Source organism: Schistocerca nitens, chromosome 8 (genome assembly GCF_023898315.1).
Source record: "Schistocerca nitens isolate TAMUIC-IGC-003100 chromosome 8, iqSchNite1.1, whole genome shotgun sequence".
Classification (NCBI taxonomy): domain Eukaryota; kingdom Metazoa; phylum Arthropoda; class Insecta; order Orthoptera; family Acrididae; genus Schistocerca; species Schistocerca nitens.
Window position 1 is genome coordinate 34,273,198 of NC_064621.1, and position 25,168 is coordinate 34,298,365.

Below are 25,168 nucleotides of genomic sequence, written 5' to 3' on the forward strand. Positions count from 1 at the left end.
GGTCAATCACGGTCAAAACTCTTTCAGTGGAAGCACAATAACCAGCTCCAATGGGGTGTCTAGTATTGTAAAGTTTGTGGGCTTTGGGGAGCATGTTGAAGGTGGGTGTGCAGGGAGTGATAGGAGTGAGGAGGAAAATGGCTGCAGGGAAGAGGTTCTGGGAAGGGTCTATGGTTTTAACCAGGGATTGGAGGTTATGTTGGACTTTCAGGATGAAATCACTCTGGCAGAGTTTATGGATGAGGGGGGGATCAGAAAATTGGCAGAGGCCTTCCAGTAGTTAGTCACTGAGATTCATGACAACATTGGTGGAATCTTTGTCTGCAGGTAGGATCATTAGGCCAGGATCTATTTTGAGGCTGTGTATAGCTGTCTTCTGTGAAAATGTTTGCATTCTTAGTATGTTGGGGCCCAGCTGGAGGTAAGGAGTCCCTGGAAAGTGACAAGGGTGTGGTTAGGTGGTGAGGGGAGAATCATGGTTACATGGTGGTATGAATTGGGAGAGGTAGGGTTCAATGTTGGAATTGGATTAGCTTCGGTTGGTGCGATTGATGGCAAAGAAGTTGCAGTGATAGGGAGAAGGACACTAGGTCTTTGACAAGCCCAACATGATTCAACTTGGATGTAGGGTTAAAGGTGAGGCCTTCAGAAGGACTGAAACTCTGTTGGTCTGAGGATTTTGATGAAAAAGTTAACAACAGTGTTCTGGGACTGGTTCAGCTCTAGGTTTGGTGAAGTGTTGGAAGGGATATTTGGGGGACGTGGCAAGTTGAAAAGGTCAGCTACCAAGGTCTGGATGCTATGAGGTGGTGGTATGGAGGAACGGGGCGGGTAGGACAGGTGTTAAACAGTGGTGTCCCAAATAGCAGAAGGTTTTCAGCAGGCTGGGTAACTTATGGATGTAGAGCTATGAGTGCTCTTCCAGGTGCAAGAGATCAATTTCAGAGATGTGATGTACATATCAGGGACAGCGCACTATGAGTACCTTGCAGAGGGAGCAGAGATGGTTGTGGGATGTATGTACCATGGAGATGTGTTTTTGCATTACCAGGTGCATGAGGAACAGGGACTGACAAAATCTGAAAAGGTAAAGGTGACTGTGAAAGGTGAGGTGGGATCCAGAGAAAGGAATTTTTATAGTTATGCCACTGGAGGGGGAGATTCCATAATGCAGGCAGCATTTAAGGAACACTATGTGGGACTGCATTTTTACCCAGGATCAGGGATTCTTTGTGAGGGGAGCTGGTTACCAGAAGAAGTAGTACACAAATACATAAAAATACACAGAAATAAGCAACAATACATAAAAATACGCACAAATAAATATGTAAAAAATGTTCACATATGGAAAAAAGAATGGAACGAATGATATACGGGAATATGAGCATGGTGGGATCAGTGGAGAGGAGGGGGGTGGGAGGGAGGTTGGTCGAGGTTCACACTTTCGTACGGATGGGTAGGTGTGGATGACACATGCGAAAATATGTGACAATGTGGAAGGAAATGTGCTCACTACAAACGATAAAAATATCAGTGGAAAGAATTTAGGACAAGAGAAAGTGCACCAACAATCTGCACAGTCATGTAAGCATGTGTTCTGTGTGGACAAGACCACTGATACAGTGTGGCTCAGAAGTCAAAGCATATGCGGTTTGTAAGGGAATAAAAAACACAGGAAAGAAGACCCGGGACAATGAGGAGAGTAATGCTCTAGAGAATAGTACAAAAGAAATCATCATCATAGGATTGTGGTACAGAAGAAAGGCTGTTAGGCAAAATCAAAACAATGGAAAGCAACTCAAAGTGTCATTATGGTAGAAGAAATCTATCTTTTCAATAGTTATTGGTACTCCAACATGGGCAAAGGATCCACTACTGTTGTCATGAATCACTGTGACTACCTGGCAGAAGGCCTCCATCGATTGCCTGACCCCTCCCCCTATAAACTATGCCAGAGTGATCCCATCCTGGAAGTCCTACACAATCTCCAATCCCCACCGAAAGCCTTAGGGACTTCCCAAATCTGAATCAATTTCCCTCCTCAGCCCTATCACACCTCACATGTCCACCTTCTACAATCTGCCAAAAATCCACAAACCCAACAATCCTGGATGCTCCATTGCAGCTAATTATTGTGCTGTCAATGAAAGAATATTGTCCCTCACTGACCAACATCTCTAACCTATTGCCCAAAATTTAGGGTACCACATCAAAGATACCAACCATTTCCTTCACCGACTTTCCACTACACCGCTTCCCTATACACTAACATCCCTCATGCCCATGGTCTTGCCACTACTGAAAACTTCCCCTAGCAATATCCTTCAGATTCCAAACCCACTATGTCTTTCCTCATACACGTTACTAACTATATCCTAACACACAAACAAATACACGGCACAGTCATGGGCACTAGCATGGCATTCTCCTAAGCCAACCTGTTTATGGGCTGTCTAGAAGAAACCTTCCTAGGCTACCAACACACCCTGATCTGGTCAGGTTCAGTGTGATATCTTCATGATCTGGGCTCAGGGCTAGGGCATCCTATCCTCATCTCTTCAGAATCCCAACACTTCCTTTCCCACCAACTTCACTTGGTCCTTCTCAACCCAGTGTGCCACAGTGTTAACCTACACAGCCACACCTCTGTCCACTTTAAACCCACCAACAGTACCTGTATTTTGACAGTTGCCGTCCCTTCGACACCAAGAATATACAGCCTAGGCACCTGGAGATGGCATCCTGCTGTGATGGCAGCTCCCTTGCCCAGTACACTGAAGGTCTCACAAAAGCCTTCAGAGATAGACACTGTCCCCCAGTCCTAGATCCAAACAGATTTCCCATGCTATATCCCATCACACCCCCAACCTTCCCACCACCTCCAAGAACCAGCTACAAAGGAGCTCACCCCTCTCCACCAATACTACCCCAGACTGGAACAACTGAATAACATCCTTCCGGAACAACTGCACCACATCCATCATCAGGGCTTTGATTATCTACCATCATGCCCTGAACTGAGGGACATCCCACCCAAGGGTCACTCCCACCCCACCTAAAGTAGTTTTCTATCACCCACCCAACCTCCACAACATCCTAGTCCATCCCTACGTCACTCCAAATCCCAACCCCTTCCCACAGGGATCATATAACTGTGGAAGACCTAAGTGCAAGATCTGCCCAATCCACCCGCCCAGCACTTCCTGTTCCTGTCCTGTCACAGACTTATCCTACCCCATCAGAAGTGAAAGCTGCAATGTTGTGTACCAAAGCTCCTGCAATCATTGCACACCTTTTTATATTGGTATGAACAACAACCAACTATCCACCAGGATGGGTGGCTACTCCCAAATTGTGGCCAAGAGTAAAGTGGACCACCCTGTTGCATGAACATGCTTGCTTTCAATGGCTACTTCACAACCTGGTCCATCTGGCCCCTTCCCTTCATCACCAGCTTTTCTCAACAGCACAGGTAGTAGTTATCCTTAAAACTCATTCTCTGCTACCGAAATCATTCCGGCCTCAACCTGTGTGTTCCCACACCCTCTACCAAGCAGTTTCAGCCCCCTCTGTCCTATGACCCAATTCACATCCCCTCCCACTCATTGTGCACTGCTCTCTGCCAATTCATCCTGCTTCCTGCTTTTGTGCTCCTCTCCCCTCCCCCCCCCCCTCCCCACTGCACCAGTTAGCCTTGTCTGCCATCTCTAGTCCCTACACACTTTGCCAGGCAGCATTGTTTTCTCTTTCCCCACCCATACCCTGTTACCCCTTCCCCTTCCTCACTCCACTATGGACTGTTGCTTCCTTTTTGATGCATTTAAGTATGCCTGCCCGCAGAAGCCAGGGATAGTAGTTATGTGTGTTTGAGGTGTGCTTGCTTGTGTGAATGTATGTGAGTTTCTCTTTTCTGATGAAGGCTTTGGCCAAAAGCTTAATGTGTAAAAGTCTTTTCATTGTGCCTGTCTGCAATACAACATGTCGTCTTTACGATGAGTAACACACTGTCCTTTCCATAAATGTTGACAGTCCAACCTGGGCTTTATCTTTATTTATTTATTTACACATTAAGTTCTGTAAGACCTAATTGAGGAGCAAATCTCCAAGGTCATAGAATGTGTCAGTACATGAAATTACAACATAAAAGAAATAACAGGTAAAAAAATGAAATGTTTACGAACCTGAAAAAAGTCAATCCATAAGTTTAAGTAAACGCAATCAACAATACAACAAGAATCAGCTTAATTTTTCAAGGTTCGTGAACTTACACCAGTTATTGCCCCAACCCCCCATTTCTGAGCCAAAAATATCTTCTTAGAATGGCAAGAATTGTGCCAAAATATAATACCATATGACGTAAGTGCATGAAAATAATCAAAGTAGACTACCTCTCGTGTTGAATGATCACTCATTTCAGATACAGTTCAAATAGTAAAAATGGCAGCATTAAGTCTTTGAACAAGATCCTGAATGTGGGCTTTCCACAACAGTTTACTATCTATCTGAACATCTATAAATCTGAACCGTTCAGTTTCACTAATCATATGCCCATTCTGTGAAATTAAAGTGTCAGGTTTATTGAATTGTGTGTTAGAAACTGTGAAAACTGAGTCTTGTTCTGATTTAGCACTAGTTTACTTTCTACAAGTCATGAACTTAGGTCATGAACTGAACTATTTGAAACCAAGCCGATGTAGTACATAACATCCTTTACTACCAAGCTAGTGTCATCAGCAAACAGAAATATTTTAGAGTTACCCAAAATACTAGAGGGCATATCATTTATATAAATAAGGAACAGGAGTGGCCCCAACACTGATCCCTGGAGTACCCTCCACTTGACCATACCCCATTCAGACCCCACAGCCCAGCCATTCTCAACATTGTGAATAATGACCTTTTGCTGTCAGTTGCTGACGTAAGAGGTGAACCAATTGTGAGCTACTCCCCATATTCCATAACAGTCCAGCTTCTGGAGCAATATTCTGTAATCAAAACAATCAAACACCTTAGTTAAATCAAAAAAATATGCCTAGCGTTCGAAACCTTTTGTTTAACCCATGGAGTACCTTACAAAGAAAAGAGAATATAGCATTTTCAGTTGTCAAACGACTTCTAAAGGCGAACTGTACATTTGATAGCAAATTATGTGATATAAAATGATCAATCATCCTTACATACACAGCCTTTTCAATAACTTTAGCAAACACTGATGGCATAGATATAGGCCTAAAACTGTCTACATTATCCCTTTCTCCCTTTTTATAAAGTGTTTTCTACTGAGTACTTTATTCGTTCAGGAAACTGACCATTCCTAAAGGAAAAATGACATATATGGCTAAATACAGGGCTAACATGTGTAGCACAGTACTTTATTATTCTGCTAGGCACTCCATCATAACAATGAGAGTCCTTAGTCTCCAGTGATTTAATTATTGAACTAATCTCCCTCTTGTCTGTATTACAGAGGAGTATTTCGGACATCAATCTCAGAACAGCATTTGCCAAGAAAGTTATGTGATTCCCTGTAGAAACTAAATTTGTATTTAATTCACCAACAATGCTCAGAAAATGATTGTTAAATAGTGTGCCTATATCTGATTTACCAGTAACAGAAATATTTTTACTATGAACTGACTTTATATCGTCGACCCTATGCTGCTGACCAGACACTTCCTTCACAACTGACCATATGGTTTTAATTTTATCCTGTGAATTAGCTATTCTATTTGCACACCACATACGCTTTGCCTTCCTAGTAACATTTTTAAGCACCTTAATATAGTGTTTGTAATGGGCTACTGTAGCTCGATTGTGACTACTTCTAACATTTTGATTTGATTCCCACTTTGTTCTACAAGATATCCTTATCCCACTAGTCAGCCACCCGGGCTGCCTATTACTGCTAGTACCCAGTTTAGAATGTTCTAATGGAAAGCAACTCTCAGAGAGCACGAGATATGTATTAAGGAAAGCATTATATTTATCATCTATGTTTGAAGTCACCACACACAACTAATCTCTGGTACTGCCTATAAAGTGAATCAAGAACCCTCTCTGGCTTGAGCAGAAGTGCTCTGAAGTCAGAGTTAGGGGACCTATACACAACGACAATTAGAAGTTTAGTTTTACTAAATTCAATTGCCCCTGCATGACATTCAAATATCTGTTCAGTGCAGTGCTGCGATACATCTATGGACTCAAACAGAATACTGTTTTTTTTATGTACATGGCCACTGCCCCACCCTGCAATGAACTCCTTGAAAAACAGCCAGCCAATCTGTATCCTGGTAAAAGAAGCCTTGGAATTGTCAAATTATGTAAGTGGTGCTCCAACATACCAATAATTTCAGAGTCAGCATCTATAAGCAGTTCACTAACTTTATCTCTAATACCATTGTTTAATAATAGTCATCAGTTTAGCACACTTGAAGCCACCTTACCATCACCAAAAACTGAAGGGACAATGAAAGAGGATAAGGTTGAAATGACAGTGATAACTGCTGTTAAGGAAAAACAGACTTTCAATACAGAAATTTACAGACAAAGGGGAGAGAATAGCGATTTTTTTTTGGGGGGGGGGGGGGGCAGGGGGGTGTTCTGACAAGAATTTGCTGCAGACAAGTATATGGGAGAGATAGCTATTGTGATAGTAGGTGTCTTTGTAAGTTTGAAAAGCATTTAATGTCTCTGATATATTGACAATGATCATTCCAAAGTTGGATTCCTGAGGTAGAAAATTACACTGAGAAAATGACTGTGTTATGTAGTGATGTACAGAAGATTGCTGTGTTTTGTATTGGTACAGAGAAGATTTGACTTTAATAAGAACCAGTACGAGGACAACTATTTCTGCTGTGCTGTGCTGAGATCGTGGAATAAGAGCTGAAGATAAACAACAGGGAGTGCAATAACTGAAAAGAAGGTACAGTAAACACAGAATATGATAATCTCTATGCTTATTGGCATGTATTCATGATAACTATTTGTAGGCAGGAGTAATACAGTTGAAATAGTGAACTTTACAAATGTATCACACACACGCCTTCATTGCCAGTTCCAGCTGACACGAGCTCTCATTCGAACGTTCTTGAAGAATAGAATTACCATACTTATGTACTGGAAGTATTAGTGATTATAACAGTTTGTCTTTAAGCCTGAAAGGAAACACATTTTTATGCTTCTGTAGTAAATTATTGTAGTAAATTATTCATAAGTTCTTTGCAGTTAGTTCTGTAACATTTAGGACTAAGGGAGGATGAGATTCATGAATGAAGATGTGATACGTCTTTTGTCAGCAACTAAGACTGCTTGCATTTTAGATCTGTATGCTGTGACCACTCTGATATAGTAAGCAAGCATGTAAATGCTGGCAGGCTGTGCACAAGTTTGCTGGACTTTTACTTATATACAACTGAAGGTTGTTAGCAAATAAGTGAACATGTAATGAGGAAAGTAATGGACTCCCTACTGATCCTCATACTACATTTACCCCTTGTGACCTTTTTGTTCCAATCATTATACACTGTTGGTGGCATGTAAGGTATGTGTGGAACCACTGTACAGCACTCCAAAAAAATTTCTGTTTTGGGGATTTAGCAGCTAGAACATCAAAGCTGACAGTGTCAAAACTTCGCTGAAGTCCAAAAAGCACAAAATAGTTGCCTCTTGTTTGTCCATAGCTTGTTTCAATTCTTCAGTCACTTACATAAAAGCAGTTGTCATGCTGAGATTTTTGGCTGGTATTCGTAAGTAATTAGTAACTCAATATTGAACTAAGTATTCCAAAGCTTTAGATAATGCTGATAGGAGGTAAATGAGCCTGTAGTTGGAGGGTCCTTTGGCAGATTCCTTCCTGGATAATTGTTTCCTTCCAGGCTGTTGGGAAGATGCTAGAGATCAGAAAGTGGTTAAAAATGTTATTTTGGGTAGTAGTTGATCAATGCAGAAAGTGATCATTTTCACTGTAACATCATTGTATCCTGCAGCTGTCGAACAAATTCGTACAACTGACTTACTGACTATATTAAACATTAGAGCTGCAGTATTTTTTTTTAGTTTGCACCCTTGTGCATTGATCAAGTAAAGATGCTGGTGTGGCAAAATACTGATTTAGATCTTCAACAGCAGTTAGAGGTTCAGATGTAGGTTTTGGGTTGTCAATTCCTGTATGTAAGATTTTTCCATGAGATATCAGACATGTAAGAAGCCCTCAGTTAAGAAATGAGCATATCTGAGTTTTGAATTTCTCTCAGACTGAATAACTTGGTTGTGTATTTGCTTGCAGGCAAGAAAATTATCAAAAGTCGGCATATTTGGGATCATCTGTAGGCCATGGTGCAGGCTCTATCTTTACTCTTACAGTTTTTAGAGAAGTATGTTTATCCTATAAATTATTGAATCTTTAAGTGAAATTATATACTACATGATTTATAAGAGCATTTAAATCTACATACATACCATACTATGCAAGCCACTGTATGGTGCACGGCAGAAGGTACATTGTACCACTACTAGTCATTTTCTTTTCTCTTCCACTCACAAATAGAACGAGGGAAAAACTCTCTTTAAGCCTCTGTAGGAGTCTTAATTTCTCTACTCTTATCTTTGTGGTCATTATGCAAAATGTAAATTGGTGGCAGTAAACTTATTCTGCAGTCTGCTTCAAATGCCACTTCTCTTAATTTCCTCAATAGTGCGTCACAGAAAGATCGTCTTCTTCCATCCAGGGATTCCCATTCAAGTTCACAAAGCGTCTCCATAGTACCTGTGTCCTGACTGAACACACTGGTAACTGTGGTGTCACCGCCAGACACCACACCTGCTAGGTGGTAGCTTTAAATCGGCCGCGGTCCATTAGTACATGTCGGACCCGCGTGTCGCCACTGTCAGGATCGCAGACCGAGCGCCACCACACGGCAGGTCTCGAGAGACTTACTAGCACTTGCCCCAGTTGTACGACGACTTTGCTAGCGACTACACTGACGAAGCCTTTCTCTCCTTTGCCGAGAGACAGTTAGAATAGCCTTCAGCTAAGTCAATGGCTACGACCTAGCAAGGCGCCATTAACCATTTCAAGATAGAGTCTCACTTGTATCATCAAGAATGCTGTATACAAATGATGGATTAAAGTTAAGTATTATAGCAGCTACGTACTTTTCTTTATAGCATTCATTACGTATCCTGTTTCAGACCTAAACAAGCCTGCGTAAGTTGACGCGTGCCCTTTCGGCTTCCTCGCCTTGTGTCTCGACTGTCTTGTCTAGACACAACAGTAACAAATCCAGTAGCATGCCTCCTTCAAGCTGACCTGGTAGGGATCCCAAATACACTAACACTACTCCAGAATAGGTGATGCTAGTGCTCTGTACATTGTTTCCTTTATAGATGAGCTACACTTCCCCACAATTCTCCCAGCAGAACGAAGTCAACGATTCACCTACCACACCAACCTTACAAGCCCATTCCATCTCGTATTGTTCTAGATATGTGTCAAGCAACACACTATTAAAGATGTATTTAAATGTTTCATGATTTTTTTTTCTTACTCATCTGCACTAACTTACAATTTCTGCAAACTGCCATTCATCGCACTTACTAGAAATTCTGTCCAAGTCATCTTGTATCCTCTTACAGTCACTCAGCTATGACACATTCCTGTATATCATAGTGTCGTCACCAAATAGTTGCAGACACCCAGCCAGTCAGATCATTTATGTCTATAGCAAGAGCAATTCTATCACACTTCCCTGGGGACTCCTGATGATACCCTCATTTCTGATGAACACTAGCCATTGAGGACAACACACTGGGTTCTGTTATTTAAGAAGTCTTTGAGCCACTCACATATCTGGGAATCTTACATTGAAGCTATTTTCTGCTGTTACTTGCCAAGAAATACCACAGGTGTCAGCTGTAAGCTCACACATATTCATGTACTTGAAAAAAGCCACTTCTTAGTGTTTATTCTTTGCACATTGCAAAAAGTCAGTCATGAATATCACATCATGAACAGATATGCCAGGCACAGGTATCTTATCAGACCACATCACTCTATTTGGAGATATATCAATGAACATATGGGTGTCTGCTGCATGGTTAGTTGGTCCAAGTGGAAGCAGTGTAAGGTTTAAGCAGGGATGTATAGGCCTGAATTTTTAAACAAATGGACAGTCATTTAGAAGATTTATGTTTATATCTCCAGCCACAATTATACGTGCATACAAGTTTGTGTATATATACTGCCACATCATCCTCCCATCTGCTACATCTGTCTCATGCTAGCTGGAGGTGGTACTCAGCTCCTCCAACAGGAGTATGATATGAATGCAAGGGTTCTGAAACATGTAGTGTAATTCTGACAAGTGTGCTGGTAAAGACTGCACATTTGCATCTGTGAGTTCTAGCATAGAACCATCATGAGTCACCTATGTGAAAAGCCAACATGTAGGATGGACAGTTGTCTGACAACTGGAATGGCCCAGTGTTTGCAAAATGTGAGGAGAATGAGAAGGGAGGGGTGCACAAAGCCAAAACAGTCAGTGCGAAGGGCAGAGAAAGAGTGTAATGGTCAGAGATGTTTAATGTCAGGTAAGCTTCCATAAGAGAGCGTGTGATATTCAAAGCTGCATTAGTTATATGAAAAGAAAGATCAGTTGATACAATAGCAACAAAGTAAACAGTATATCTAAGTGTAAGGAAGTAACAACAACAACAGCAATTTTACTGAACCAGAATAAAAAATAATAATGTAAAAGGAAATAGTAAGAACAATAGGAAAGAGTATCTAAGACTATGTTACTAATGAATAAAATTATGATTTGAAAGTAAATTAATAATCAAGATCAAATAACTGTGAGAGCAATGAGAAAGTACTGAAATTCAGACTATGTTGGTACTGAAAGTATGAAAATTGAACAGTAAATTGAATTAATTAGTAGTACAAGTAATAATAAAGAAACAAATGATAACAACAGGAAACTATTTTTAAGGAAAAAATTAGAAAGTTCAACACTTATTAACAAAAGAAAATAATTTGGGGCTCACAGTTGAGATTTTTAAGAACCGTGTTGCCGCTCACTGACTTCTTTCCTGCAGCTGTCTTTACAATTATCCTGCCCTCACATTCTGGATCCATAACTAGGAGATTGCAATGTTAAATATTTTCATCGTTTCATATGTAAGCTCCTCTCACCTAGTCACTCATGAGTTTGATAGTTTCCTCTTTGCCCTAATGGCTTCAGATAAGTCAAATAGGATATGAACTTTATTATGATAGGTCTATGTTTTGTCGAATTTACCAGCCAGCACCCTATTCTCTAGCTCCTATCAACAGCAGGTTCTAAAAGCTATACATGAAATTTTTCAGGAGCAATACTAATGAACACACCCGTATTTTCACAAAGTTATTCTGGTATTCCAAAGACTCTCAGATTATTAATTTGTTGATACCGTTCTGTCGCAACTGATCTCTGGATAGTCCTACAATACAAAGTAACAGATACAACGTATCTTGTCATACATTGTAACATATAATCAATACGTACTATTTATATTTATTTCCGATTCTTATCATGTCATTATGCAAAATTTGTTAACAGTATAATGTGATCCGCAGAAATGCTGATTATAAAAATAAAACAGTTACACTGAGCTGAAACAACTCAAGAGCAACAAACTAAAATACATAAAACCCCACATGTAAGACTACTACAGCACACGTCACTAGTTAAGAGTCTCTGAACATTTATGTTAGACTGTCTATGTGGCACGTTGGCAAGTGAAAATGACTGCAAGCCCACAAGTATGCTACAAATTGTGCTTGCAGCCCACAGGAAATTGTGAATAGCACAAAAAGAGCTTGTGTTGTAAATTGGTACAACGTTCACTGCCAGCCTGAAAAGGATCCCAGGCAATAAAAACTGATGAAATTGTCATGGCAAAGGTCACCTGTATATAATACGTGCCACTAAAGGCTCACAAAGTTACACGAGTGCTTGAAGAAAAAAAAATACCATATTCTGATAATGTCGTGCAGATATTAGTACTAACTGATTTGATTTGTAAATATATTTTTCAGATGCTCTCATGAAGATGGCATTTATGCCACAAGATCACACAGACCACTTCTGCTCAACTTATGTTTGAATGTGCACACACTGTATGAAAATATAGAATGTACAGTAAAAGCCAAAGACCTGTTGTGGGGTGAACCCCAAGTCCTATGAGTGTAACAAATTGCTGTCTAACTATAATGAACAAAGCTTACTCAGTCTAATTCAAACCATTAATGATAACATGCTGCTTGTAGTGTTTGAACTCATCAACACAGATAAACAACTTCCTTGTTCCATCAGTCTATGATTTCTTTTGAGATCAGTTTCAGTAACAATTTTTTCTTAAAAATATAACGATGCTGAAGATTTAACACTTTAATTCATATCAGTACTCTAACAAAAAGGACAGGAAAAATATATATAATTACATATAGCTGTCCTACTAAACAAATGAATTAGGGAACAATGTTTTATTACCAGTAAAGACTGTATTCATTATGATACTTATTTGCTATTAATTTTTCCATCTACTCACCTTCTTGTCATCACTTCCCACGAGTTGACAAGCTCTTGCTGTACGTGGTAAAGGAAAACCCATTTCACTTATGTGTATGGCAAGATTTTGTTCTTCAACACTGAGTTCAGCAAATGGATTAGGTAGTGGGCATGCACATTTTTCTTTGTTAGTGGTCTTCAAAGCCGCAGACTGGTCTGGGCTATCCAAATCTGGCCAAGGTTTCCAGTTCTGTGTTAGACACACAATCACAATTCATTGTTGAATTGATCCTCTCAAGACCAATAGCCTTTGAATAAATGCATAAAATTTTCAGATTGGTAAGTCACTAATAATATTATTACTGTAACTAGATTTTTCAACACACTTTGAAGATGACAGCTGCTGGAACAGGCTGCTAATTTTTCATGCTATTTTTACCAAAAATTCCAGATTACATTTCCTTATGGTAAGTCTTAAGCCTGCATTGAAAAATAAATTAGAACAAATAAAAAATTATTTTAACAAAAATGTAGAAGGCCAGAAATTAATCACTGTATGTACTACAGTACTAAACAAAGGGCATAATAACCCTTTCTCATCCCCTTACTTAAATGTGCTTCGAATTTCTGTACCATCACTGGTGAGTTCTTATTTTATTTAATGCTTGATAATTTCAGATTAAAGAGTACCAAGCAACAAAGAAAACCAAACCCACTCTTTCAATATACCTACTGCAATGTTGGCGTCTTTTTTATATTAACTGATGTTTGTTATTGTTTATGCAATATTTAACTGTAGTATCTAGTTAGAACTTAACATGTTAAAGTGCGTATGAAAGCTACCACATCATCCAAATACTTGGTTGCTAACAGCTCATAGTATTCTGTATAATGGTGGCAGAACTGTATTAATGTGATAAGACAAGATTTAGAGAACATAGGAATATTTTAAGATCAAGTTAGATAGCCAAATAGAACCAAAACATTAGTTCCAAACTTTCTGTACATTCATTAGCATCCAATGAAGTAACTTCCTGGTAGGATTCTCATACAAGGCATGAAGTAGTTACTCTACAAAGAATAAAATTTGATGTTTGTCCTTAAAATTGCTAGCATTAGCTCTTCATCCAATTCATTAATGAGAGATCAGTTTCATAACATAGCTACTTCCTAATTAAATATGTTATCAGCAGTCAATCACACTTTGAAAACAGGAGGAACACTCATAACAAAGGTACAACTAACAAAGAAGGACAACTTTCACAAGCATTTTCAAGTTTTCATTAGGGAAAGAAGTGTAATTCACAACCTTGCATAGAAGTTGGTAAATAAACACCAATAGGTGATAGTAAAGCATTACATGGGGAATCATTTTCTGATTTTTGGTTGTGGCATCAACAGTCAGTGTCTACAATGGCTCAATACAACTGATTACATACTAGGTCAATGAGATAGGAGTGCGAACTTAAAGTATTCACATTACTGGTGGTGGTGTTTTTAGTAAATACGAACAAGCTATTAGTATCTGGGCTGCACCAGTATTAAGGAAGCTGCAGATTGTTGATGAATTTAGTGTCACCAACTCCGAGGAAATAGCTCTCGGACAATATACATATAAGAAATAAAAATGTCATACAATTGCACCAAAAACATATCTCCCCCTCACCACAATGCCAACGAATCATGGACCTTGTTGCTGGTGGGGTGGCTTGCATGCCTCAGCAATACACTAGGTTTGAACCATAACTGTTGAGAGACCAGACAAATGTGTGGTTTCCAAAGAGCAGCAGCAACATTTTCAGTAGTTGCATGGGCAACAGCCTAGATGATTGACTGATCTGGGATCATAACATGAATCAAAATGAGTTTGCTTTGCTGGTCTGTGAATGGCTGAAAGCAAGGGCAAGCTACAGCCACAATTTTTTCCAAGGACATGCAGCTCTACTGTATGGTTAAACGATGATGGTTACCTCTTCAGTAAAATATTCTGGAGGTAAAATAGTCCCCCATTCAGATTTCCAGGTGGGGACTACTCAGGACGATGTAGTCATCCGGAGAAACAAAACTGGCATTCTACAGGTAGGAGTGTGGAATGTTAGTTCCCTTAATCGTGCAGGTGGATTAGAATATTTCAAAAGGGAAATGGATAGGGTGATGTTATAAATAGTTGGAATTAGTGAAGTTTGACTGCAGGAGGAAAAGGACTTGTAGTACAGGGTTACAAACACAAAACCAAATAGGGGTAATGGAGAAGTAGGTTTAGTAATAAATGAGAAAACAGGAATGTGGGTAACTTACTATGAAGAGCAGTGATCGCATCATTGTAGCCAAGACAGACAAGAAGTCCACACCCACCAAGCAGTACAATTTTGTACACCAACTAGCTTCCCAGATGAAGAGACTGAAGAAATGTACAATGAGATAAAAGAAATTATAAAGATTGTTAAGGGAGATGAAAATTTATATTTGACGGTGGACTTACATTCAACAGTAAGAATGTTGTAAGGTGCGGAGCAAGTGAAATACAATGTTTACTGTGTGTGCTTTTAAAAAGAGAATAGAATAGTGCTTAACATCTAAGAGTTTATATAAAAATAAAATATATCTGTAATGCAGGTTGACTTAGCAACATATCAAGTGTGTATAGTGTTTGTTTGTTTTTTTACTTTGTGTCTATGTATGTGTGTTATTACATTCACATAAAGTTACAATAAAATTAAGATAAAAATCACAGCAGGTTATGGGCCCAGGGCAATAAGAAAATAGAAAAGCTAAAAACTAGAAGGCATGAATAAGGAAGAAAAACAGTTAAATATGTTTCAAGAAAACAAAGAATTTTGTGATATACAAGTGCTTAAAGATAGTAGTACATTCCATTTGTGGGATGTCGAAATTAGAATATTATTTAAAACGCAAGACCTGTGTGATATTGTGGATGCAACTGTAATACTGTAAACTTGCAAAACTTTAGAAAAACAGAAAAAATGGCAGAAAATGGGTAGCAAGGCAAAACATTTTATAATGAGAACAATTGACACTGTGTTCTGAAACTTCCAAGGCAATGTATGATAAACTTAAAGCAATTTATAAAAGAGATGCGTCTCAAAGAACTCAGCAGTTGCTTTAAGAATTTTATAGTTTCAAGTACGATAAAACGAGACACATAGCTAGTAATACAAGTGCACTACAGAATATAGTATTTGAACTGAATTGTCTCCAGTCAGAAAAGATGACAGATATTATGATCGTACCCAAGATATTGTCTATTTTGCCAGAAGAATACAAATACTTTTCTCCAGCATGGGATTTGTCACCCAGTGGTGAGAAGACTATGGAAAATCTAATTGCAAAGCTTATAAGAGAAGAGGAATGACTGAAAACAATAACCAAGAAGAGAGTATTGCCTTTGATGTTGGGTATAACAAAAATAAAATAAAAGATCTAATTTGTAAAAATTGTGGTGGTCGTGGGCATTTTGCAAGAGAATGCAAGAAGCCTAAGAAGAAAGAACACTGTTCTATATGCAAGAGGAATAACCAAAAAGAAGAAGAGTGTTACTTTAAAAATAAAAATAAAATTCAAAAACCAAAATTGAGATCTCTCAAGCCCTGTCCTCATTGCAAAAGACTAACCACAAAGAAGAAGATTGTTATTTTAAGAAAAAAGACAGCAAAAGAATATCTTTTGCACTTTTGAAGACATAGAAGAAGATCTAGTCATTCAAGAAAACAAGAAACAAGACACTGATGAACAAAAGAAGATGGAAGACACTGCACATATTGCATATGAATTTAACAAAGGAAAGATTTCACAAGAAGACAATGAGGAAGAAGATATGATCATGGTTGTTTATAGTGCATGTACAGGACATTTGTGTAGCGAAGTGGACAAGTTAACAAATGTGAGACAGTATGATAGTATTGTAAAAGTTGCCAAACAAGGTGGATCAATGAAAATAGTTGCAACAGGAAACTTTGTAGGAGATAACTGTTCTAAAAGATGTTATGTATGTTCCTACACTGAGCAGAAATCTAATGTCTGTAAATGCAATCACTGAAAAAGATTGTACAGATGTATTTACTAAACATGCTGTTCAAATCTATAAAGGTGAAATACCTGTTTTGGAAGGACAAAAAGCAAGAAATGGGTTGTATAAAGTGAACATTAAATCAGGAATGCAATCACTACTGACACAAGAAGAAAAACAAGAATGGCATAAGACAATAGGTCATCCAGGCATAAGCTGTACTTCAAAGATCAAGAGAATGTGTGAAGGAGTTCCTAATAGTTTATGCTCAGCAGAACAATTGTGCGAAGCTTGTGTGAGAGCTAAATTAACAAGAAAACCATTTTCTACTGTGAGAGAAAGAGCAACAAGACCTCTTGAAATCATACATACCGATATTTGTGGAGAGATAGAACCCCCAACATTTAATGGATATAGGTACTACATGACAATGTTAGATGATTTCACCCATTTCTGTGTAACCTACTTGTTAAGATATAAGTCAGAAGGTGAAAGATTCACAAGAAAATATGTGTTAGAAAGTGAAAATAAGTTCAATACAAAAGTGTCAAAAATAAGATGTGATAAAGGTGGTGAATACACCAGCCGTGAGTTTAAGAACTGGTGTGAAGGAAAAGGAACTGTGCTAGACTATAGTATTCCTTATAGCCCTCAGTTCAATGGGAAAGCAGAGAGACTAAATCTGGCAATAATGAACAAGGCAAGAGCTATGATATTCGATAGCAAACTAAAGAAAGAGCTATGAGGAGAGGCAGTGCTCACAGCTACATACTTAATCAATAGAAGCCCAACTATCAAAGTGCCACACCTGCAGAGAAGTGGTTTGGGAAAAGACCAGATCTGTCAAGACTTCAAATTTTTGGATCAAGAGCTTTTGTCAAAAATTAAGTCTATTTGAAGAAACAAGATGTAAGAAGTAATACATACATTTTTGTTGGTTATGCACCAAATGGCTACAGACTGTTTGATGCAGAAAGAAGAAATATTGTTGTGTCAAGAGATGTTGAATTTGAGCAGAAAGTGACAAACGAAACTCTACAGAAAAATCTTGTTAATGGTGAACTACCAAATGCTACTAGCAATCAAGAAAATGAAATAGAAGACCATGAAAATCAAGGAGAAGAAAATCAAGAAGTAATAACATGCAATGAAGACACAAGAAACTACAACCTTAGGAAACGAACAAGTTTGAAAAAAACCTGTAAAATATGATGATTATGAAACAGCTTTACTTACCTATGAAGAATGTATGAGTGGTCCAGACAAAGAAAATTGGTTAAAAGCAATTGAAGAAGAAAAGAGATCTCTTCAACAGAATGAAACATGGAAGTTGGTTAGTCCAGAGGAAGCAAATGGGAAAGAAATCTTAACAAGCAAATGGCTCTTTAAAGTCAAAGATGATGGACAATATAAGGCCAGACTAGTTATCAAAGGTTGTCAACAAGAAAAGGATATAGATTTCAAGGAATTATTCAGCCCAGAAGTAGATATATCCCCCCCATGAACCATGGACCTTGCCGTTGGTGGGGAGACTTGCGTGCCTCAGCGATACAGACAGCCGTGCCGTAGGTGCAACCACAACAAAGGGGTATCTGTTGAGAGGCCAGACAAACGTGTGGTTCCTGAAGAGGGGCAGCAGCTTTTTCAGTAGTTGCAGGGGCAACAGTCTGGATGATTGACTGATCTGGCCTTGTAACACTAACCAAAACAGCCTTGCTGTGCTGGTACTGCGAACGGCTGAAAGCAAGGGGAAACTACGGCCGTAATTTTTCCCGAGGGCATGCAGCTTTACTGTATGATTAAATGATGATGGCGTCCTCTTGGGTAAAACATTCCGGATGTAAAATAGTCCCCCATCCGGATCTCCGGGTGGGGACTACACAAGAGGATGTCGTTATCAGAAGAAAGATCTACGGATCGGAGCGTGGAATGTCAGATCCCTTAACCGGGCAGGTAGGTTAGAAAATTTAAAAAGGGAAATGGATAGGTTAAAGTTAGATATAGTGGGAATTAGTGAAGTTCGGTGGCAGGAGGAACAAGACTTCTGGTCAGGTGACTACAGGGTTAAATGCGGGTAAGCTACTACAAACAGCATAGTGAACGCATTATTGTGGCAAAGATAGATACGAAGCCCACGTCTACCACAGTAGTACATTTTATATGCCTACTAGCTCTGCAGATGACGAAGAAATCAAAGAAATGTATGATGAAATAAAAGAAATTATTCAGATAGTGAAGGGAGATGAAAATTTAATAGTCATGGGGGACTGGAATTTGTCAGTAGGAAAAGGGAGAGAAGGAAACATAGTAGGTGAATATGGATGGGGGGTAGGAAACGAAAGAGGAAGCTGCCTGGTGGAATTTTGCACAGAGCATAACTTAATCATAGCTAACACTTGGTTCAAGAATCATAAAAGAAGACTGTATACATGGAAGAAGCCTGGAGATACTGACAGGTTTCAGATAGATTATATAATGGTAAGACAGAGATTTAGGAATCAGGTTTTAAATTGTAAGACATTTCCAGGTGCAGACGTGATCTCTGACCACAATCTATTGGTTATGAACTGTACATTAAAACTGAAGAAACTGCAAAAAGGTGGGAATTTAAGGAGATGGGACCTGGATAAACTGAGAGAACCAGAGGTTGTACAATGTTTCAGGGAGAGCATAAGGGAACAATTGGCAAGAATGGGGGAAAGAAATGCAGTAGAAGAAGAATGGGTAGCTTTGAGGGATGAAATAGTAAAGGCAGCAGAGATCAAGTAGGTAAAAAGACGAGGGCTGGTAGAAATCCTTGGGTAACAGAAGAAATATTGAATTTAATTGATGAAAGGAGAAAATATAAAAATGCAGTAAATGAAGCAGGCAAAAAGGAATACAAACGTCTCAAAAATGAGATCGACAGGAAGTGCAAAATGGCTAAGCAGGGATGGCTAGAGGACAAATGTATGGATGTAGAGGCTTATCTCACTAAGGGTAAGATAGATACTGCCTACAGGAAAATTAAAGAGACCTTTGGAGAAAAGAGAATCCCTTGTATGAATATCAAGAGCTCAGATGGAAACCCAGTTCTAAGCAAAGAAGGAAAAGCAGAAAGGTGGAAGGAGTATATAGAGTGTCTATACAAGGGTGATGTACTTGAGGACAATATTATGGAAATGGAAGAGGAAGTAGATGAAGATGAAATGGGAGATACGATACTCCGTGAAGAGTTTGACAGAGCACTGAAAGACCTGAGTCGCAACAAAGCTCCGGGAGTAGACAACATTCCATTAGAACTACTGACAGCCTTGGGAGAGCCAGTCCTGACAAAACTCTACCATCTGGTGAGCTAGTTGTATGAGACAGGCGAAATACCCTCAGACTTCAAGAAGAATATAATAATGCCAATCCCAAAGAAAGCAGGTGTTGACAGATGTGAAAATTACCGAACTATCAGTTTAATAAGTCACGGCTGCAAAATACTAACACGAATTCTTTACAGGCGAATGGAAAAACTGGTAGAAGCCGACCTCAGCGAAGATCAGTATGGATTCCGTAGAAATGTTGGAACACGTGAGGCAATACTGACCCTATGACTTATCTTAGAAGCCAGATTAAGGAAAGGCAAACCTACGTTCCTAGCATTTGTAGACTTAGAGAAAGCTTTTGACAATGTTGACTGGAATATTCTCTTTCAAATTCTGAAGGTGGCAGGTGTAAAATACAGGGAGCGAAAAGCTATTTACAATTTGTACAGAAATCAGATGGCAGTTATAAGAGTCGAGGGGCATGAAAGGGAAGTAGCGGTTGGGAAGGGAGTGAGACTGGGTTGTAGCCTGTCCCCGATGTTGTTCAATCTGTATATTGAGCAAGCAGTGAAGGAAACAAAAGAAAAATTCGGATAGGTATTAAAATCCATGGAGAAGAAATAAAAACTTTGAGGTTCGCCGATGACATTGTAATTCTATCAGAGACAGCAAAGGACTTGCAAGAGCAGTTGAATGGAATGGACAGTATCTTGAAAGGCGGATATAAGACGAACATCAACAAAAGCAAAACGACGATAATGGAATGTAGTCTAAGTAAATCGGGTGATGCTGAGGGAATTAGATTAGGAAATGAGACACTTAAAGTAGTAAAGGAGTTTTGCTATTTGGAGAGCAAAATAACTGATGATGGTCGAAGTAGAGAGGATATAAAATTTAGACTGGCAAAGGCAAGGAAAGCATTTCTGAAGAAGAGAAATTTGTTAACATCGAGTATAGGTTTAAGTGTCAGGAAGTCGTTTCTAAAAGTATTTGTATGGAGTGTATCCATGGATGGAAGTGAAACATGGACGATAAATAGTTTGGACAAGACGAGAATACAAGCTTTCGAAATATGGTGCTACAGAAGAATGCTGAAGATTAGATGGGTAGATCACATAACTAATGTGGAGGTATTGAATAGGATTGGGGAGAAGAGGAGCTTGTGGCACAACTTGACTAGAAGAAGGGATCAGTTCGTAGGGCATGTCCTGAGGCATCAAGGGATCACCAGTTTAGTATTGGTGGGCAGTGTGGAGGGTAAAAATCGTAGAGGGAGACCAATAGATGAGTACACTAAGCAGATTCAGAAGGATGTAGGTTGCAGTAGGTACTGGGAGATGAAGAAGCTTGCACAGGATAGAGTAGCATGGAGAGCTGCATCAAACCAGTCTCAGGACTGAAGACCACAACAATAACAACAGTAGATATATGTTCATTGAGACTGTTGTTTGCACTGCCAGCAGAGAAATTTCCATATAAGAGTGTTTGATGTCAAAACAGCATTACTCTATGGGAAACTGGGTGAAGAAATTTGTATGAAGATACCTGAAGAATACAAAGAAGCTGGAAAAATCTGTGTTTTGAAGAAAGCTCTGTATGTATTTGAACAAACCCCATCCAGATGGAATAAAACTTTGACAGATTTCCGAAAATCAGAAGGACTAATTCAGTTGAAATCAGATCAGTGCATATTTAAAGATGCAACTGAAGAAATGTACATGGCTATACATGTTGATGATGGAATCATAATAGGAAAAGACTTGGAGAAAATTGAAAATATACTGAAGAAATTTGAAATGGTTGTGGTACAAAATCCAGATGTGTTTATTTATTTATTTATTTATTTATCTTACAGCTCAAAACATGCATTTAACATGCATGGGCAATGTTACAGTAATTACATTTAGATTATTGATACACCATATATATAGATTACATGCTATTAAGTAAAAGATCATTTAAATATATTTAACATAGCATCCCTGAGGTCAAATCATGTCAGCACCATATTGTATGGGCACTTCAATATAACCCATTTTTAACTCATTTTTAAAAATTCTAACAGAAAGCTGTTTCAGGTTGTTTGGCAGAGAATTGTAAAATATTGCTCCCTTAATGAATGGGGTATCTGTTTTAGATTCAATCTTCTGCTCACCATATGTACTTAGGGATACAAATAATGAAGACAGACAAAGAAAGTACTAGAAAAATTCAATATGACTGACTGTAAGGCCATGAAGACTCCATTAGTTCCACAGGGAAAGACAAATGAAGAAAATCAAGAAAACAAACACATTGAATTTGCATATCATGAAGCCATAGGAAGCCTTCTTTATTTGTCATGTAAATCCAGACCAGATCTTGTATTTACATTAAATAATGAGAGCGGCTTCACAGAAGACCCCAAGAAAAGGGATTACAAAAATGTAAAAAGAGCTCTTAGACATCTACAAGGTTCCAAGAATTATGGTCTTTTCTATAAGAAAAAAGAAAGTGAAGAAGATGACAGTATTCATCTAAATGTTTATTGTGATGGCGATTATGCACAAGATTTAAGAGACAGAAGAAGTACAAGTGCATACATAGTTCTTTGTAACGGTGCTCCCATTAGTTGGTGTTCCAAGAAGCAAAGTGTGACAGCTACTTCATCAACTGAAGCAGGATGCATTTCAGCAGCAGAATGCACCAAAGAAATAAAACACATCAATACCCTAATACAAGAGTTTACCAGAAGAAAAGTGAAAATCATTCTTCATGTAGACAATCAAAGTGCTATCCAAATGATCAAATAAGCACAGTTGGTTAGACGAGGCAAACATATAGATGTAAAATTTCACTATGTTAGCGAACAATACAGAGAAGGTTTGTTCGAGATAAAATATTGTAATACGGAAGAACAATTAGCAGACATACTGACCAAAGCTCTACAAAGATCAGAGTTTGAGAAATTTAGAAATGCTATTATGAAACAATTACCATAACTGTGTGATACCTAAATTTGTGAAGCTTGTGATTTAGAGTCAGTAAAAACAAACACTGTATTTTAAGGGGGGATGTTGAAAGGTGCGGAGCAAGTAAAATACAATGTTTACTGTGTGTGCTTTAAAAAAAAAGAACAGTGCTTAACATCTAAGAGTTTATATAAAAATAAAATATATCTGTAAGGTAGGTTGACATAGCAACATATCAAGCGTGTATAGCACTTATTTTTCCTTTGAGTCTATGTATGTGTGTTATTACATTCACATAAAGTTACAATAAAATTAAGATAAAAATCGCAGCAAGGAAAAGGAAGAGAAGGAAAAATGGTAGGTGAATACAGTCTGGCAGAAACGAATGGAAGAGGAAGCCGACCGGTAGAGCTTTGCACAGATCATAATTTAATCATCAGTGACATCTGCTTTAGGAATAATGAAAAAAGGTTGTATGTGCGGAAGAGATCTGGAGACATCATAGGTTTCAGATTTTGAAGAGTTGTGGGTGAGAGTGCTAAACAGCAAGTTAATCTGCATTTTTTCCCGAATGATATACAGACGAGCTTGATGAAAATCTATTAAAAACTAATAATAAATTGGAAAACGCAGTTGCATTCACACACAATAATTGAAAAGACCAAGCTGATAAGGTGAGCATTAGCAAGGCTCTCAATAAAAGTCAGAAGAAAAACAACAAAATAAGTAGATAAAGTCAAGGATAAAACCACAATACAAACAGGGTTAAAAAGGGGGCAGGTGACTGAATGGCTACCTACTTAGAAATAATGGGTGACCAAGCCAAGCCACTCTGTGACACAAAATCACACACTCAATGTTTTGGGAAGAATTCTGTACATCACACGAAATGTTAACACACAAATCATACTCAATTCATTATCGGTTAAAATAGAGGGCAGTTAGGAGACCCAGATCAGCCCTCACATCGTTATATAAAACACACTCAATAAAAATATATTGTATCTATAGGTTTCTCTCACATATTTTACACACTGCTGTGTCCTCGCAAAGTAAAAGAAAGCCGTACATCAATGGGCAGTGTCCACTGTAAGCTGTGCAAGGATACTTCTTCAGCTTATCTTGGTCGGAAAGAGGTATGTCGCGTCTGCACTGAACGTTTCACAGAGCATGGCTTATTATTCTTCACTTTCAGCCAGCCTGTCGGGGAACGCACAGCAAGCAGAAGATGGGAGGGAGCAAGCCTCCTTGGCAGCCCCATCCGTGAGCTCATTTCCCTGAATCCCTGTGTGCCCTGGATGATGATTTCCTTGTCTTGCTGTTGCAAGAGAAGGAGCGTATCCTGCACTTCTTGCATAATCTGATTTCCTGGGTACATATGACCAACAGTGAGGAGGACACAAAGGGAATCTGAGCAGATGAGGAATTTCATGCTATGTTGCTCCCTCATCTGGTCCAGTGCCCTCAGTATAGCAAACAATTCCACATAATAAACTGAGAACTACTCTGGGAATCCCATCCTGAGGGCAATGTTGGGCAACACGACAGAGCAGCCAATAAAATCCCCCTGCCTGGACTCAGCTGTGTAAATGTTTTTAAAAATGTTTGGCAATGTAAAATCTTATTAAATTTAAGTTTTGAAAATATAGTGTGGGGTACAATTCTTTCTGTAAGCAGTCAATTCAAAAAGTCACCTGGACCTCTTTAGATGCTAGGGGGATCTCTTACTCCATGCCTGACTCTGGACCATAATGCTTCCCCCCCCCTCCCCCTCCCCCTCCACCCGTAGTAACTCAATGCTCTTCCTTGCATGGATTCTAAATGGCATTATTGCCCATGGAATGTGAGGTAACAGCCACTCCAATGGTGGCTGTGGAATGAAGATGGATACTTGCAATTTTTGGAATGGACAAACCCTTGTGTGCTTGGAGCAGGTGTTGAATAGACAGTAGAGGCTCACCAGCCTTTGCAAACAGGCTAGCAACTGGACCCATGCAATAAGACCCTGTTAACATCCTAATACCCTTGCGATGAGATCCATAAGCCTGGCATCCATATTCAAGCCGGGATCACATGGAGACCTTATATAGTTGGAGCACACATACCAGTCAGCTTCCCAAGAGCTATGACTGACATATTGAAAGATGTTTAAAGCCTAGAGACATCTCAGTTTCAGTTCTTTAAGATGTGGCAGCCACATGACCTCATCACACGAAGCCAAGATGTTGCACCTTTTCCTTAAAAGTGAGAACGGTACCCCCTGTTTTAAAACAGGTACACTTAAAAAGAGACTGGGAGTGATTAAAATCAACATAAATAGTTTTCTCCAACGAGAATTTAAAACTG

General features: G+C 38.9%; 1 protein-coding gene across 2 annotated transcripts in view; it reads right to left on the reverse strand.

Annotated features, from left to right (window-relative positions):
• LOC126198898 (probable basic-leucine zipper transcription factor Q) overlaps positions 1–25,168 on the reverse strand; it is a 90,012-nt gene that overhangs the window by 35,419 nt on the left and 29,425 nt on the right. For both annotated transcript variants that reach the window (XM_049935518.1, XM_049935517.1), the window contains one exon: positions 12,592–12,801. In XM_049935518.1, coding sequence (XP_049791475.1) covers positions 12,592–12,801 — 210 coding nt within the window. The remainder of the gene's footprint in view (positions 1–12,591; positions 12,802–25,168) is intronic.